The sequence below is a fragment of the Falco rusticolus genome, chromosome 2, assembly GCF_015220075.1.
Source record: "Falco rusticolus isolate bFalRus1 chromosome 2, bFalRus1.pri, whole genome shotgun sequence".
Taxonomy (NCBI): Eukaryota; Metazoa; Chordata; class Aves; order Falconiformes; family Falconidae; genus Falco; species Falco rusticolus.
The window spans coordinates 8,796,009-8,814,126 of NC_051188.1; the positions used below are offsets into that span (position 1 = coordinate 8,796,009).

General features: G+C 44.0%; 1 protein-coding gene across 1 annotated transcript in view; it reads left to right on the plus strand.

Moving 5' to 3' along the window:
- The first annotated feature begins 1,839 nt into the window (after nucleotides 1-1,839).
- The window catches only part of TMEM135 (transmembrane protein 135), a 188,653-nt gene continuing 172,374 nt past the window's right edge, over nucleotides 1,840-18,118 (plus strand). The window contains exons 1-2 of the mRNA XM_037376696.1: nucleotides 1,840-2,098; nucleotides 16,568-16,695. Coding sequence (XP_037232593.1) covers nucleotides 1,958-2,098; nucleotides 16,568-16,695 — 269 coding nt within the window. The 5' untranslated portion in view covers nucleotides 1,840-1,957. The remainder of the gene's footprint in view (nucleotides 2,099-16,567; nucleotides 16,696-18,118) is intronic.

An 18,118-nucleotide genomic window follows, 5' to 3' on the forward strand; every position in this document is an offset into this window, starting at 1 on the left:
CCGTATCTTAGGCAATAACTGCCTTTTCTACCCACAAGCAGTTCTTTAACAGAGTAATATAAAACCAGCAAGCAAGGCACTGGGTGCAAGCCAAAGTCCAGACAGCGCTGCGGCAGGTTATCCGGCCAGTGCCGCTTCCCGAGGGGGGTCAGCACACGGCAGCACTGCCCCCCCAGCCAGGCACGCAGCCCCAGCCCCCCGGGCTGGATTTAAAAGCTCCCTCCAGTGTCTTCCACTAGCTCTGAAACCCAGAGCGTCCTGGACAAGAGTTCTACCTAGCAGAGGGCTGGTCGCTCAAGCACGCTTGACTGAAGGAATATAATTGAACTGTTTGGGCCAAAAAAATTCTCCTCCTGCAGATTTGCCGGGAGCCTGCAAGTAGCGTCTCGGCGGCTTTGCTAAGCGCCCAATTTACCCATCATGGGCTGCTCAATCTGTCACGCAAGCGTGCCCTTCCACCCGCCGCAGGCTCCTCGGGGGACACCCCCCCCCTCCCCCCCCCCGTAACGCTGTTTGCAAAATTAATGAGGGATTTGCTCTATCTCGTTGGGAGCAGCAGGGACTGGTCTCGGGTCTGATCAGTGAGGGAAACTGCGGGCTCGGCAGCGGGGGAATTTGGAGGCAGGCTGTAAGGGGAAGGAATTTTCTCGCTGTGGATCTGTTCCAAGTCCGGGTTTGCCTCAGGTTGGCTTGCTGATCCTCCTGTTTGCCTCGGGACGTATGTCCCACCTAGGGCTTGAAATAACCCCTCCGGACCTGACCGCGCACAGCGAGCCCGGGGCGCCCTGGCTCCGCGGGACCGACGTTTGCAGGCCGGCGAGTTACGAAAGGCCGAAGTAAAATCCCCAGGTCCCGACACGCCCGGCCCGTTCAGTCTCAAAATAATCCCAATTTCAAGCTGGAACCAGATGCCAGTTTGGCATCTGCCCCATAACCGTGTCATTGGTCACTGCCATCAGGGTTCTGTAAACCCCCTCCATATCCCCCCCCATCCACTCCCCCTTCCCTCATATCCCACCCCTCTCCTTCTCCCATACGCCCCCCCCCATATCCCACTCCCCTTCTTTCCAAAACAGAATCGGCCTCTTTCAAGCTTCTCCTCTCCCTGGGCCCGCTCTCGCTATCCCCCCCCCCCCCCCCGGCCCTTCCTTGGCTACATCGGTCGCTGCGGAGCCCGCCCGCAGCCCGCGACCGGGCCGGGGGTACCCAGGCTTGAGGCGCCGGCCCCCCCGCCGCTCCCACCCCGGGGTGACGGAGGGCGCTCCGGGCAGCCTCTCCCTACGTGCGCTACCCGCGGCGCCCCGTCGGGCACGGGCACCGGAGCACCGGGCAGCGGCGCACCGGGCAGGGGCACCGGAGCACCAGGCGAGGGCACGCCGGGCAGGGGCACGTCGGGCAGGGGCACCGGAGCACCGGGCAAGGGCACGCCGAGCAGGGACGCACCGGGCAAGGGCGCACCGGGCAGGGGCACCGGAGCACCGGGCAGGGGCGCACCGGGCAGGGGCGCCGGAGCACCGGGCAGGGGCGCACCGGGCAGGGGCGCCGGAGCACCGGGCAGGGGCGCACCGGGCAAGCCCCGCGGCGGGAGGAGGGCCGCGGCGGGGGGGCGGCGGCAGGAGCGCGGCGCTGCCCGGAGCGGCGGGGCGTGGGGACAGGCCAGGCGGCCGGGACACGCGGGACGCGAACGGCACCGCGCGCCGCCCCCAGCCCACGTGCGCCACGCGCCCCGCGCGGAGGCTCGCGCCACCCCGCCCCCGGCCGCTCCCCGCCCCCCGGCGGCCGCGGATTGGCTACGGTCCTCACGCGAGCCGCGAGGCGGGGGGGGGGAGGCGGGGGGGGAGGGGGAGCGGATGCCCGCGAGTAACCCCGCCGCCGCCGCCAGCGCCCCGCGCGACCTTTCTCCTGCTTCGGCGGTGACGCGGCGGGCGCGCGCGCCCCCTCCCCGCGCGCGGCAAAGATGGCGGCGCTGAGCAAGTCCATCCCCCACAGCTGCTACGAGATCGGGCACACCTGGCACCCGCGCTGCTCCTGGGCCGTCCTGCACGTCACGCAGGGGGCGCTGGCCGAGTCCCTCCGCATCTACGGCACCCTCTACCTGGTGGGTCCGCGGGGCCGGGGGGCGTGAGGGCAGGGGCTGGCCCGCGGGGGCGAGGGCGTGAGGAGCGTGTGGGCACGGCTGGCCTGAGGGAGGGGCACAAGGGGCATCGGAGAAGGGGGAGGCTGGCCTTGTTTTTGAGTGGAAGACCATGGGGGATACCAGGGCGGGCGGGACCTGGGGTGGAAGGGAAGGGTACGAGGGATGGCGGGGAACCAGGCCTGAGGTGAGGGGGAAGGGCATTAGGATGTTTGGGGAGGGCACGTGGGATATCAGAGCCGGGGGAGGGGGAGTGTGGCCTGGAGTGGGGGTGGGGGGTAAGGGTAGAAGGCATATCGAGAGTGGGAGGCTGGTCTGGGTTGAGGGCAGAGGAGGGAGCAGGAGAGATGTGAAGGGGTGGCCTGACCCTGGGGTGAGGGGGGCGGAAGGCAGCCAGGATGTTTTGGGGGGAGTCTGGTGCTGGGGAGGAGAGCTGGTGGTGTGGGCAGCTTGGTTTGGGGGGTGGAGGGTGTAAGGGTTGTGGTCGGGGAGAACCTGGTGCTTTGGGAGGGAGGCACAGGAGAGGGGGAGTGTGTTCAGGCTGGGCCTGGGAGGGGAGATGGAGGGCATGGGGGATGGTGGAGTCTGATGGCATAATAAGCTGTGACAGGGATGAAGCTGGTGGGTAGGAGGGCATGGGCACAACCTGAATGTCCTTTTTTTGCCATTTTCCAGTACCTATGACACCTGAATAAAACCACTTGGTGTTTGCCTGGGAGGCTAGCATAGTGTCTTCGCGATAGCAAGTGTACTGCATGCATGTATTGCTGTTGGAGGCATCCTGGTAATAAGTGCCTTATGTGAAGGAGATTCCATTGTATAATGAAGCAAGGGGAAAAAAATACATTAAAGCTAAATAAATCTTAAGTATTCAGCAAGTATCCTACAGGTGAGGTATCTTTGCTTGAGTGTACAGTTAGACTTGGTTATATCACCTCAGTTGCAGCTGGCTTGCTTCCAGTAAATTAGGGTGTAGGTAGAGGAGTCAGGATCTGTTTGCATCCATCTGTGTAAACATACCCTGCAAGCTGTTCTAGGCTGGAATCGCTGCAGGTGAGCACTTCCTTCTGCTTCCACCTCTGTGTTTCTCCTGTAGTGGTGCTTGGAGGATTGAGTGGTGAGCTGGCTACCAAGGTGGCTCCGAACTAAGTCTTAAAGAAAGAAAAACTGTAGTTTTCTTACAGAAAGGAAGTCTGTAGTTTCAGTTCTATACCAGTGCTGGTACAACAAAATTATTGAGCATGTAATGAAGAGAAGGGAAGGAGTGGGACTGCAGCAGTCCCGACACAATTAGTTTAAGCTCCTGTTGAAGTGTGCCTTGAGTGAAAATTGTGATGCCATCTAATTACATGATAAAAAAAAAAAGTTAATAACTGGTAGTAGTGTGGACCTGAGGAGTCATCGTGTCTGACAGTGAGCACTTTCACTCTGAACTGACACAAACAGAAGTGGCAGCTGTTCATGTCAGCATACAGTGAGCTTGGGTCAGGAAACCCATACAGAGAAGAACATTCCCCCCAGTCATTATTTTTCTTTGTGTTTGCTTTTTGATCCAGTTTGCTCTGTGGGTGCATGAATACTTGTGCCAGCAGAGAATGGGACTCAAATGAGCCATAAGAGGTGTAGCGGTGATGTGTCAGGTCTGGCTAAAGATAAAGCAGCTTAAACAGCTCTGTAATTAAATCAAAGTTCTCTAGCAGCAGCCTAGCCTGGTAAAGAGGTTCCTGCTCATAGCTACATTATGGTTCACTCAGTTCTGCAGTCACAGGATAGGGAGAAAGCAAAAGAGAAAAAACCCTAAAAATCCAATATATTTTCCTGATCTGTTTTACACTGTGGCCCCATAGAAACAAACTTAAAAATCCAAAAAGTTTTCCTCATCTTTTTTGCACTTTGGCCCCATAAACAGTTATATCTTGTCACAAATCCAAGGTGGGGTGGGAACCTTCTCAACCAGTGTCATGCTGTACCACAAAAAATCTGCATCAGTTTTTACTCAGCTTTCTTTACATTTTTTTATTTTTCTTGGGTTTTTATTGACAGTGTTTAACCTGACTTACCAGAGTAATCTAAAGCTGAGCTGCTCTAAAATCTTGCTGCTACTTAAAGAAGGCGGTAGCATTTGCCTGACTTTGCTCCCAGGCATATAACTATACTCCTTTCTTTGTGGGGTCTTGGACCTCATCTCTCCTTGAGCAGGTTTGATTCACCTGTTAACCCAGAAGATGTTACTACCCTATTTTTAGCTGGGGTAATTTTCAACTACATTAATGAATTTTATTGATTTATTGAGCAGGGTTTGATGAGCACCAGAGCCCACTTAAGGTAAAGAGTGAAAGAGTGCAGTGGGGACTGCAGAGGAGGAAGCAGGAGCCTTGCACATTCAGTAGCTTGGGAGGGAAGGAACACTCCTGAATTAGGAGAGGCATCGCTAAATTCATTCATTGCCAGACTTTAAGCTTAAATTTTTAAATGGAATATCGCTGTTGGACAGCACAAATGTTCAGTCCTTTTCTGTAGTCTGAGATTCATGTAAGGGGATGAACTTAAGTTGTTTTATCTTTATAGTTATATCAGTGTATGTGTAGAATGTTCCTGGTACTGCTTAATTCCTGTCCTTTGTAGAGCTCAACGACAAAAAAATTGCACGTAGTTTTTCTATGTCAAGCCTGTAAAATGGCTTCTGCTTGTTTGTTCCTCCTGTTGCCACAAGGTAATAACGAAGGAAAGTAGATGAAAGAGTTTCTTTTCACAAAAGCTTGTGTGGAAATGAATGAGAATGAGTAGATGTGAATAAATTGCCAGAGGTCATTCTAGGAGAGATCATGGTTAGGGACAGTTTTAATCCAGAGCCCACACTCATTTTAACAGCTACACGCCACATCTCTTAAAGGTTTTGCTGCTCATCAATCAGTTGGAGACTGATGGAGCCAAATTAATTGATGCTAGTATTTGATGAGCGAAATACTGGTTTTCAGTAAATGGCTGTAAAGAGTCTTTGCTTTGAAGTAATGCAGTACTTTTTTTTTTTTTTTAAAAATGACTGAGTATTTTTTTTAGTTGGAAACAATGCAATTTTCAGATATCATACTTTCATTGTCTTATTTTTGCTGTAGGACAAACTGATTGCTTTAGCAAGAGTAGGGTTTATATCTAAGTTGACTTGCCCCTCCCCATACAAAGTGGCTGACAGGAATGCCTATTTCATAATTAAGATTGCTTGTATTTCACAAACCAAGTGTCCCAATGCATAAGTCTTCTGAGACCCACTCATACAAAAAAAAAAAAAAAAAAAAAAAAAAAAAGGTTAAAAATTGCTTAACACCCATACTCCCAAAAGAAACCCCAAACAATCTCCCAAATAAACCTTATAATTATTATGCTTAAAATAAATGCCTGCCTTGATATCTTAAGAAAACTTTACTGAAAAAGGCCTTCGTTATTTGTATTTTGTTCTATCTAGAAATTTTTTTTCTTTTTGAGTAGTCAGAGCTAAGGAAAATGTGAAGACATAATCTTGTTTTTCCCAAGTTGAAGAATTCAGACTTCTTGAGATTCACAGAGGTGGGGAGAAGTTAATGATTTAACAGGGGAATTGTGTAAAGCTGGGGAAAGGGAAATGAGAGGCTAGAATATTGGATTTGAATTGTTTCAGCTTCTGTTTCCTGGGATTTCTGTTGATTTCACATGGGAAATCTGCCATTCATCACTTGCGTTAGAGCAAAGTCCTCTGTTTCCTGAGGGTCTGTAGGTTTTAGGCACTTTTTTGATGATGGTACATCTTGCAGTAGGTATGCTTATTTATTAGTATGAAATCTTTGTGGTATATTAGAGATAATTGGATCTGGTGGTAACATTTCCTGTTAATCTAAATAAGGTAAAAATCATCTGTTTGCTACTTTGCAGTTACGCTAATTTTTCTAACTTTTTGCCTATGGGATGACAAAAGTAATTTGCGTCATTCACTTTTTCTTTCTCCTATTCTGATCATCTGTTTTCTTCACTTAATTTAAGCTGGGCTCCCTCTTCCCCTTCTCCAACCTAACTTCTGTCCTGGCCTTCCCCTGTCAAACACAGGCCTTCCCTTCCCCACCAACATCTCTCCTGCCCTTCCTTCCCAGCACTGGCTCCTTCACACTCTACATCTGCTGCCCTTCCTCACCCAGTGTGCCTCTGCTGCTGAACAACACAGCCAGGCAACAGCCTGAGTACTGGCCCCTTCGTAGTTCACACTGACTGTTCGTTTACTCCTGGCTCTGTCGCCACACACCTCTCTTCCAGACAGACCCGCTGGCATAGAGCACCAGGCCTAAAGCAGTGCGGATGCCGGCAGCTCTGTTCCGCCTGTCCTCTGGACTGGGCGATGGTTCAGGCAATTATTTAGCAGAACAGGTGTAACTGGAGCCTGCTGTTCCATTACGTTTTTTATTGGTCCTCAGGGCTTGCTGTATGCTACCGATTTCTTTCACTTAATTTCTTTTCATACCCTTTTCATACTAATTTCGGTCTCACTTTTGATGCTCTCTTCATACTCATTTCATACTCGTTTTGGTCTCATTTGTAGTATTTTTCATACTTGTGCCATATATATAGAACATATATATAACATATATATATAGAAGCACATATGTGCTTCTAATAGCCTTCAGGTTCATAGATGCCAATGGCTTCTTTCTCTTTCTGCGTCAAAAGTTTTTTTTTCCTACTTACGATTCCAGTGCTGTTGCCTTCCTAGTCGCTCTTTGACTGCTGAGTATCTGTATTCTTTCCCTCCCTCGATCTGCATTATTTATTTTGTGAGCTCCTTAGCACAGCATTGCATATGATATTGTTAAAGATGCAAATGCTGTCAGCAATTGCACAAGTACAAGGTGTTCTTTGTTCCTGTGTGAATGTGGGAGGGACAGTGGTACTAGGACAGCATGGGCCAGGCAGTCATGCACATGGCAGCTGGCAGGTCTCCTCACAGATAAACCACCACCTGACTAGAGGTAAAAACAAACCTAATAATTGCACTAATGAATAACTCTGAAAACTGTTTGATGGAAGACAGAATCCCCAAGGATCGAAGTGAGGTAGAACAAAGTGTGCGTGTTGCATCACTTTCTTGGCTCTACGCACATTGCTGTAGGCTAGGGCTGGAGATTAGCCCCAAGGATGGATGGTGCATGCTGGCCATGTTGCTGCTGCTTCAGGCTCATTTCACGTGTGGTTTGTTTTAAGGAGAGTGGTTTGTTCCTGAGCAAAGCTAGGGAGCCACCTAACACTAAACCAGATCCTGTCTTATCTACCAGGTAGACATAGTCATCGTGTATCATCCTTCTGAGGTGTGTGGGAAAGCTGTACTGGCCAGATTGTATTCTAAAATCATCCAGCATTGCTGGGTATATTAAAATATGTTTATTGTTTGCGCTGTCAAGCATTGTGTATGTGGAAGTAGGGTGGGCACACTAAGAAGGATGTTAGTATTACCCTTGAATAAGCTTCTGTATGCCAGCTTGGATCTCGGGTAGCCTGTCAAGAAACTCCTTTCTGACAGGACCCGGGACCTGGAGTTGCTGTGATGGTGGTATGTGGTTGCTTGTGTTGGGATATCCGATCATTTTAGTACCGTGTAGTGTCCCGTATCTCTGTGCTGTGTTATTAATGATGTGTAGGTCAGGTTCTTGCCTTTAGATTCTTCTGGAAGCTGGGTTTAGTATGACTAAAATTAACTTAAATGTTACTTAAGTAAGACCCTGGCTGTGGCATCTTCCTTCGAGGCTGTGATCATTCTGCCCTGTTCAGGTGGCTTTTGGGCCAGACCAGTAAAATTATTCTATAATTTGAAAATAAACAAAAATACTCTTTTGCTGAGATACTGAGAATTTTAGAAGAATAGGTTAATGTATTGAGGTGGGTTGAAGAATTTATGCTCAGAGATGCAGGGAGTAACCTGGAGCCTGTATCACGGTAATGGTGGAAAGCAAGGAAAGCCCCAGCCTTGACTGCCTGAGCAAAGATCTTGGTAAAGACACTGCAAGTACTGCCAATTAGCAAAAAGTATTAAAGGGACTGTTTGTCAGGAACATGTAAATCTCTTAAGTTGATACAGATGTATAGCAGAGTGCAAGAATTTCAGGGTAGGAGGAAAATTGTTGAAACTTATACCGAGTTAGACATTTTTGGGGAATGAAAAATAGCCTTCTACTCATTTAAGTGCAAGGGAAACAAGTGGTGGAGATACATCATCATGGCATGAGAGCAATGCCAGGTTTGAAGGTAATTAGATGTCATTCAAAGAGTGCACGAGTACTGTTCGTATCTTTTTTTCAGTTGAGTGGATGATACGGAAAATTTAAAAAAAAACAAATCAAAACAATCCAACCCCCCTGATGGTGGTCCTCGTATAACATCTCACAAGGGATGGACGAAGTCAGAAAGCAGGAGGCACATGCTCTTCCTCAGGGTTTTGCAGGAACTGACTTATGAAATGAAGAAAAATCTGGAAGCCAGGTTTTATAATCCATGAAATCAGGGAGGGACCAGCTAATTGAGAAACAACAAATCTGACTGTTTAAGAGGAGGCATGAGGAACAAACTGCTGATTTGAACAGTGCCTTGTAAAACCCAAGTGTTACCTGAGGACATTTTGAGATAAAGTTACTCCAGAGTACTTAAAAATAGTTTTAATAAAGCATAGGAATACTGTAATAAAATTCATACAAAATGATAAATATAAATAATTATGAAAGAAATCTGACATCCATCTGTAGTCCTGCCTGCTACTTGAGTAATCTGAGGTATTTTCTTAACTGGTTTAAATACTGAGAATTGCTTTGCTTTTAGCATGCACACTTGCCTTAAGTTCTAAAATTTTCCTTGGCTTTTTAATGACTCCCGGCATATGTATTCTATAAACTATCCACACAGCATTGTTCATTGTCTCTAAATTTGCATTTTAAAGGTGGCTAAATGTGCCAGATAGTCACTTTTATAAATGTCACTGAACTTTGCCTTCCTGGAGATTTGGCTAGGTGTCAGAGTATTTCTATAGCTTTTTTCTTTTTTTAAAATAAAAGTTCGTTATGATAAGCTTAACTTTAGTTGGTTATTGTGGAGGAATGAGAGAGACGCGATAGTGCTTTTTTTCCCCTTTTCCGTCAATCAGTGCTGTATGTGTTGGCTAACATTTGGTGGGGGGAGATAGTGTTCTTAAAGACTTAAACTTTTTAGAAACTTCGGAAGTGGTGGTTTGGTGGACGTGGGAGAGGAGCAATGATGTACACATGATGGCAGAGTTGATGCAAGGCCTTTGGTTTTTGTAGCCTGCCATGTAGCCTGTTGGACTGTGTACACTGGTCAGCAAATTAGCACGTTCATTAGGTCAAACCACTCTTTGTGGGCGATGGCTCCTGTGGGATCGGTAGTTCAGGGACGTAGGTGGAGGCTGAGGATACTGGAGGTGAAGCTTAGGTTACTGCAGTTGGGTGTTGATTACTTGTGGGTGTGACATTGTTAAACTAATCAGGCCTGACCAGTGCCTCTGATCATGGGAAAGCTCGTTGTTGAATCTTGTGTTCCTTTTCTGCTGGAACACTTTGAAAGTCTGGCTCAAGTCTTGCACTACACTATGTAGCTCTGTTTTAAGGATGGTGTTGGAAATGCATATATTTGTTCCATGGTTAAGACAGAATAAATTAATTATGATTTCTTAGTTCTACAGGGCTTAAAATTTGTATATGAAGATAAAATTAAAAAAGAAAGAACTTAAGCAGTGTACTTTCCACAAAACTGGTGGTATGCTGAATCTAGTGGACTGATTTTTTGTAATTACATTTTCATGTTGGAGAGTCAAAATGCGGTTGTGTGAGTTCTGTAGTTAATGCTAGAAAATACTTTTTTTCTGTCTAGTTCTTTATTTTTACCGAGTAGGCTTTTTTTTTAATACTTCAGACATAAAATACAGTAGGCCTTAGGGTTCAAATCATGAACAATGCTTATTCTTAGAGTGACTAGGGTATTACTTTAAGAGTGTTTGCATTTGATTTGAGAGGTGAGCTCCTCTGTCCGACTCCTCTCCATGTGGTTATTTAGTTAAAAGTCTAAACCCCATGTTTCCTCCTACCCTCATCTCTGTTCACGTGAAAACAGTCTTAGAGATGTAGTAGCCTGTCTCTCATATTTAGTGTAGGTGGAAAAACCATTTTAGAGCTTCTTTTTTTCAGAATAAATGAGAGAGATATTCATATATATGAACATTTTGTATCTATTTTAAGATGATAATGACTGAAGTGTTTTAGTGAGAGTTAAATCAGAGTTTGTTTTAAATTGTAAGGGAGATGGGGTGGTTACCATCTGAGAGTAAATCTGTGGTCGGTTTACATTATGTTGATGAACAGGAGAAGGAGAAATCTTCCAGTCTGGGCTAGGTGCATAAAAGATAATCAGCTGTTTAGGGAATCATTATGGTGCTTGTGTGTTCAAGGTTTTTGGAGGACAAATTTGTAGTTATGTCTTTTGCTGTAGTATGCCATGTATTAGTCTGGCTGTTCGTTCCCTTTGTTTGTAAGTAACGAGGGTGTGGAGTTCTCTTCAAAAGCCTGCTAAAGTTGTCAGGCCTGCATTAAATCATAATTGAGTTTGGGGTTTCAAGTTTTAAACAGTTGTATGCAGAAGTGAGGAAAAAAGTTATTTTTCTTAAAAATTTTAAGTCATAGTCTGTCTGTTTTCAGTTTTTATGTGGATAGTAATGGAACACTAGGCAGTGTTAGATCATTCCTCAGGTGTGGAAAGAAACTCTTTTTTGCCCCCCCCCCCCCCCCCCCCCCCGTGCTTGACTTACCTTACTTAAAACACTTTACCTGACCACATCTTAGTACCAAACTAAGTTGTATTTGGGACCGGAAATATTTTCTCTGAAAGTCAGGCTGGCAGATGTTTAATCCCCCCACTTCCTTTTGTGTTTGTGTAGGGTACAGATGTCACACAATCAGGGTATATTTCATCAAATCAGTTTCTCACTTGGAGGTGCTGTTAAAGAGTAATGTATTTGTCTTTTCTGACTGTAGCATGCAGAAGTTCTGTTGTCTGAGGACTGCAGTGGTTTGTGATCTGTCTAAATTTCATCCAGATCCACATATGCTTACTCTTATAACATCCAGTGATACACAGACTACGTAGTTTATTTAATAGTCTCTTCTGGGTTTTTGTTGTGAGTACAATTTATGCGCAGATGAACCAAATACAACAATAAATATAATTTTCTTAAGCTATCTGCACGTGCACTACTAATTCTTTAGACTTGTTGCTATGAGATTTTTTAATTTCTTAAAATTTCAGCATACAGTGACAGGTGTGTTACTTGGCTGTCATAAATAACAGAAGTCTAATCTCGTAGGCTTGGAATTTTGTGTTACAGATTTGCATATTACTGGAAAAGTAGCAAAAGGCACTTAAAACATTAAAACATTCTTTAATCCTGTGTTATGTTGTTTGAAGGCTTGAAAATTCTATGTGTACTTTGTTAATATTTTAACATATCGGGTGGTGGTTTTTTTTTTTTTTTTAGAATTAAACCTGTTCTTTCCAGCTTTTTCCCTGAAATGTTGTGTTTTTTTCTAGCTCTGCTGTTTGCTTTTAATGATGAGATATTTTGGATTCTTTTTGCCTTGTCCTTTTTTCCCCCATCGATCTTTTCCATTCCTCTAACTGTGATTCATTTGTTTCTTCTTCTGCACTGTATCTATTTTCTGCAGCCTGTGTTGGACTGAAGGGAGATCAAGAGCTAGAACATGAGGATGTAGATAGAAGGAAATTAGAAAGTTCTAAAACCATTATGGAAATGTTAGGGCCATCTGCCCTGTGGCAGTGCATGATTTGCTATAAATTCGCTTTTGCTCTTAGTTGTTGAGTGTTTGGGCATCTAGGAGAATACTTCTTATGGGGGATTGAGAAAGACAGGATTTACTGGTTGACTGTATCAGAAGATGAGAATGTAAGAAATGTTGGCAAAGCTGGACTCCGTCCTATTTCTAGGGCTCTGGTGGCTTAAGCTCTGCTGGTTTTGAGAGAGGAGAAAGTGGGGTTATGTTGCAGGAAGGGCTGCAAGGGCTGTTAGAGGCAAACAGCTCAGCTGTTGGTATGGACTGTGAATAATGAGTACTGACGTCTGTTTAATGCTTGCATAGGCCAAATAAAGACTGTATCTGTGGACTGTACTACTGCTTAAACCTTCTTTTTTTGTGCATAAAATGTCACAGTGTAAGAAAACTCAAATTGTGGTGAGAGGAAAATGTCAATGTTAGTTTTTGAAATGTAGGTTTTCTTTATTACTTTCTAGGTATCTTGGAATTCTTGTGAATTAACTTACAAGGAGTGCTCATACTGTATCCTGACTCAAATGCTTAATTCTGGATAGGGTTGGAATTTTTCTTGATGAATAAATAAATCTTTAACGTTACCAAAGTATTTCAAACCTGGATATTCCTTATCTGCGGAAAGAAAATCTGCTTGAGAAAGTGCCATTATCTAATTGTTACTTTAAATGTCCGTCACGAGCATATGGGCTTGCGTGATAGAGTTTTTATGGTATATTGGAGTTATGATGGTTATCAGTTAACATTAAGTCTTTTATTTCCTAGAGAGACATGATTACAAGTTGATGTTTTGATTTTATAGTTTTTGTCATTTTTTAACGTGGATGACATACAATATCTATGTAAATGAGAAGTGAAAGCCATGTGCCTTCTATCTGGAATGGAAGGTGGTGCAGTCAGCAATTGCTCTTAGTATCTGGGGAGCTCTTCCACAGTCTTATTGATATTTTTATTTTTTTTAAAGGAAAGGTGATGCTGTACCAGGGAAGGGTTGTCTTAGTTAAATGTAAGTTCCCTAGAAGGGTGGAGTTCTTAATGACAGTCTTTTTCCCAGAGGGTTGTGTAGTCTTTTTAAATATCCAAAGGCCAGGTTGTTGAGTGCCTTGAAAAAGAGATTTTAAGAGTGACTCAGTGTTCTATGGAAGTCCAGGAAGTTGCAGCACGTCTGGTGTGTTGCTAAGCCGCTGTTCGTCAGAGGAGATGCTGGAGCATTCTTCATCCTGAGATAGGTAAGGCTGCATTGCTGTGGTTTGCCAGAAGAAGTCATGAGTAAGTGAAAGCTGTGTCTTAATCCACTGACATTTGATGGAATCTCCTCTCCCTGGTTCCAGACATTTTTTGGACAGTTGTCTCCTTCTCATAAAGGGTAATAAGCAGGAGAAGCATCATGGCTTCAGAAATGAAGTAGAGGGAGAGGCAGCGCTGGAAGCGGATTATGCTTTTCTCTCCTGTGAAATCATGGCCTTAGAGTGGGTGTGAAGAGCGTGTTGCTTCTGTTCCCTGGATTATGGCTAAACCACTGGGTTAGGGGGTGAGGTGAGGGAGCAGGCGCAGCCTGAGGTTGAGGTGAGGCAGCCTTGTGTCTGGGTTTCCTACAGCAGCAAACACTTGTGGTGTTACTTCACACAGCAGCGTTTCACTTGTGTTGCAGATGTGCCTTACTATCTTACTAAAGCTGAAAACTGACAATAATCTGTTAGCACCGAAGAATTTTGTTTTGTAAAATTCCAGTCACTCCATCTCAAAAAGAGAAGAGTGAAACTAAGAAACCATGGAGAAGGATGGTAAAAGTAATGGGAGGTGTGGAGCTGGTTTTGGCCATTCCTGGATATGTGGTAGTCAACTGATCATTGAGCTGCATTAGAATTGCAGTCCTTCATTCTGTAGCGGATAACACCTCAAACTAACTTTTACAGCTATCAACACTAAGGTCCTGATACAGACCACCCTGAGGTGCCTAAATATCATGCCTAGGATTCATATACTCCTTTTGTAGCTGGAGAGCTGAGACCATAATGTCAATGAAATGTTCGTTTCTGTCTGTCAGACTCTACAGGGAGTCTCGGGTAACTTACAGACCTTCTGCTACATCTGTTGGTATCTTCATGGAGGTTAACAGTTGCCAAGGAAGTATTTACCGGATGTCCTGATGCCTTCTCTTTCCATGCTGCTATCTGTTACTGATGTCTACTGGTAATCCTTGAGCAAGTGCGTTTACTGTAAGAATTTGGCCTTCATCACAGTGTCCTCCCAGCTCACCTGAGTGAATTGTATCCCAGCAGGAACCATGAACTGCTGGCAGATAGCATAATCTTTCTGTCTTGCCAGCCTCAACTTTAATGGTACTTTTCTGAAGTGTGTGAAACTGAAAGGGAGAGCAAGGTGGTGTCCAGAAGCATCTCTGGTATTTTTTCCATGTAATCACACCATTGGTGGCGGAGGAGAGGGGTAGAGCCTCCTCCAGAGTCTGCTCTTGACAGTTTTCAGCTGTACGCAATATTTAGCTTAGTTGACGTCTATAAAGCGCTTTGAAAATGGTAAGCATTATTTGATTTTGGTTGGGGATTTTTTTGGTGGGCATGCATCAAGCTCCATTGCCCTTACACATATAGCTTTTTCAGTTACCATGTGCAGGGCTTCTTTGGACTGGTTTGTGTGTCATTATTCCTGGTTCCTTTCTGTTTTTTTACTTGAGGGTAGAATAGTAAAGAGAAGGGAAAGCAGAAATTTATATTGGCCTGAAACTTGTTGGAGAAGCTATAGAAATAAAATTTTGACTTCGATATGATATTAATTTATTAGGTACCAGTCTTCGCCTGTTGCACTTCTGACACTTTGGTCTGAGGAAGTAAAGCTTCACACTTCAGGTATAAGGTCTGTGTTCTTGAAAGGAAAAAATATAATTTTGTTCCAAATTCTCATGGCCTTTGTACAACAGGCTAGAATAGCAAAGGAGGTAGCAACTAGTGATCTGGCATTTAGACTACATTCAGACTTTGCTTCAACAGAAAGATTATCTGAATTGCATTATTGCCTAATCCATTACAGTTTAAGCAGTCTTGACACTTGATTAAGTAATGTGTAAGTTTGTTTTCAGAAGTCTGTTCATGCATGTATTTCTCCTTAATCCTTAGTTCAAGCTTCATTTTAAAAAACACTTTTTGGCAGAACTTTCATGTGGTTTTAGCAGAGTCCTTGGCCCATCTCTGAATCCAAAATATCTACTTGCTATTCAGTATGAGTGGACGTTGTTTCAGAAGAACAGCTCCCTCTCCCTTGTTTTTAAATTGAGGAACTGAAACTTTGAGACGTGTTGCCAATACTGATTCGACAGGACGTCTTTCGTTGTTCTCATCAGCACCAGCAGTATGAAGCCCGCTCTGTTTGGAACTTAACTAATTCTAAGCATTGACTGAAAATGCCTGCCAGTTTTGAGACTCCCTGAGAGATCAGTGCAGATTTATGCTATTAAAAAAGAAAAAAACCCACAACACCCCAATAAAATCTGTCTCATGGTGCACCCAAAAGTATAATTTCATGGAGCCATAGGAGCATGCAGACTGGAGGACCTCAGGAGGCTGTGTGGTCCCAGCCTTCTGCTCAAAGCAGGGTCAGTTGGATGAGGTTGCTTTGGGCCTTTTCTAGTTGAGTTTCGAGGATCTCCAGTGATGGGAGAGTCCACAGTCACTTTGGGCAACCTGCTCCAATATTCAGCCATGTTCAAGAGAAAAATTTTCTTCCTTAGGTATAACCAGAGTTTCTCATACTTGAACTTTTCTGTTGCCTCTTGTTGTACCCCTGCACACCTCTGAGAAGAGCCTGGTTCTCTATGCCTTCCCATTAGATAGTTGCAGAATTTCTGTGAACTAAAAGAGAGTCTGAAGACTTCCAGTGCTTGAGTCATTAAGTAACTCTTCTTTATAAAATGTGGGACATACATTAAACTGACCAAAAAACCCATTTATTTTTTAGATCCAGCCTGTTTTTTACTATAGGCAGTTTTTTAGAGATAACATACCATTTCTATAACACTTGTCAGGAATGTGGTGTTTTTCCAGCACATGGTGAACATTTTTTGGAGGACTTGCAGTTGGTTAATTGGAGTAGAAGACCTTTAGATATATGTCATCACTTCATAGACACTGTGTAAGGCCTGTGTTTGGATTACTTTAGTGATATTCTGGCCTTAATTATGTGACAGTCCGATTGCCTGGAAGACAAAACTCAGTGTAAATTTATCACGTCTTAGAAGTTCTGATACCTGGCAGACAATGTTTCTGACTATTATGGCCAATGGTAACAAGGTAATAGAATTCATCTTGTACTTCCCATTTCGGATTGCTTGATGTATTTCCTGGTATAAATATTGCAACAGCTGGAACAAGTTCAAAGGAAACCTTTGTGGTATTGTTCATAAACCCAGCAAATTTAAGAGGCTTTGATTTACTACTTAAATGGGCATGTCTCATTTTCCTTTTTTTTTTTTTTTTTACAATATGCAAAAAAAGAGCCTAACTGAATGAATTAAAGTTTGTTCTCCCCTTTTTTTTTTTTTTTTTCTTTCCTTCTCCCTCAGATAGCAGCTATTCTCAGGAAACGAAAACTTGACTATTATTTGCACAAACTGCTACCTGAGATCTTGCAATCAACTTCCTTTCTGACAGCAAATGGAACCTTGTATATTGCTTGCTTTTGCATTCTAAGGTTGGTATACTGTGCTAAAAATGAAATGAAACAGGAAAGCTATTTTTATGTAACTTTTCAATTTATATAATAATTTGCCTTTTTTTCTTAATAGGCTTGTTTGTAATGGGTAGGAATAACAAAAGTGACAGCTGTGCCGTCATCTTGATTTCTGGTCTTACCACTTGTATAATGAGTCAATGTATTAATTTTGCTTCCTCTTCTCTGTTTTACTTGTTCAACATATAGTGTTCAAATATGCTCTGGAGGGGAACTGAGAAAGCCTAATCTTCCTCTCCTAGAAAGAATTGATATAATGTCATGTTAGTTTCTGCTTTCCTGATGCAGGAGCTGTGGTGATTTTTAATAATCCTAAACTTTATCCAACCATCCAAGTTTGTGCTTTCCTTATTTGTGGTCATAAATGAAGTAATTCCCAGCACAACTTCTGTGTTTCTGTAAGATACAGTCTTGCTCTGAAAAATGTGTATAAGTGGTATTTCTGTATTTTGATCTGTTTCCAGTGTATATTTCAAGTAATTATCAGGATAGTTAAAAATTAAACTTCCCTGTTTATGAATATCATGATGTCCTAGGTCTAAATGCATAGACACATAAAGCATACAATAGCTGTGAATTTTTGAAAGTTATCTGTCAGTGCACTCAACAGTCCCTCCAAAATTTAATCAACCCATTACATCCTGCTTCTAGATCTGCTTAGAGGCTTCTGAACTTTGCTTCAGAGCTGAGGGCGGAGGCTAAGAAGAGGAGGATCTGGCTGAGGAGCCATGGAACCCTTTTTAAATAAATCATTTGCAAAGTTCAAAGTGAATCTTCCAGTAATGAGCTCTAAAGAATATTGAGTTTTTCTAGCAATCTGAGTTGTATTAATATTGATTTATCTTTACTACTCTGAGCTATACAGTGGCCTTCCTTATCCTGCCAGGTACTTGCCTGTACATCTGCAGTGCCTTACTTCAGTGCTGTAGTTAGATATTACTCCCTAAATTAAGCTGTTGTGGTTTTAAGTTTTATTGTTTTCAGCTGTTTTGTAACAGAGGTTATTAGCCACCTAGCAGACCTGTGGCTATGTCTGTGCTCGTAAATGGAGCAGGTAAGAGATTAGTGTCTTATTCTGAAGCCAGTAGGTATGGCATCACGTTCACCTATGTGGAGCATAGCTGTCTAAACCTGTTTTGACCTCCAAACCAGCGTGGCCAGATGCACACTGGGTAATGGAAATGGTACCTAGCCCTTGCACCCTCCAAGTCCTCCTGAAGCATTGTTTGGGTTGATCCAGACCAAAGCTGTGCCAGGGACGATTCTAACCATTTAACATGACAAGGGATACATGTAAATGCTTACCGTGCTGTTCTTACAGCTGTGCAGCAGAGTAAGCAACCAACATCCTGGGAGATGTACGTGCTTTTTCTGTTACAAAGAG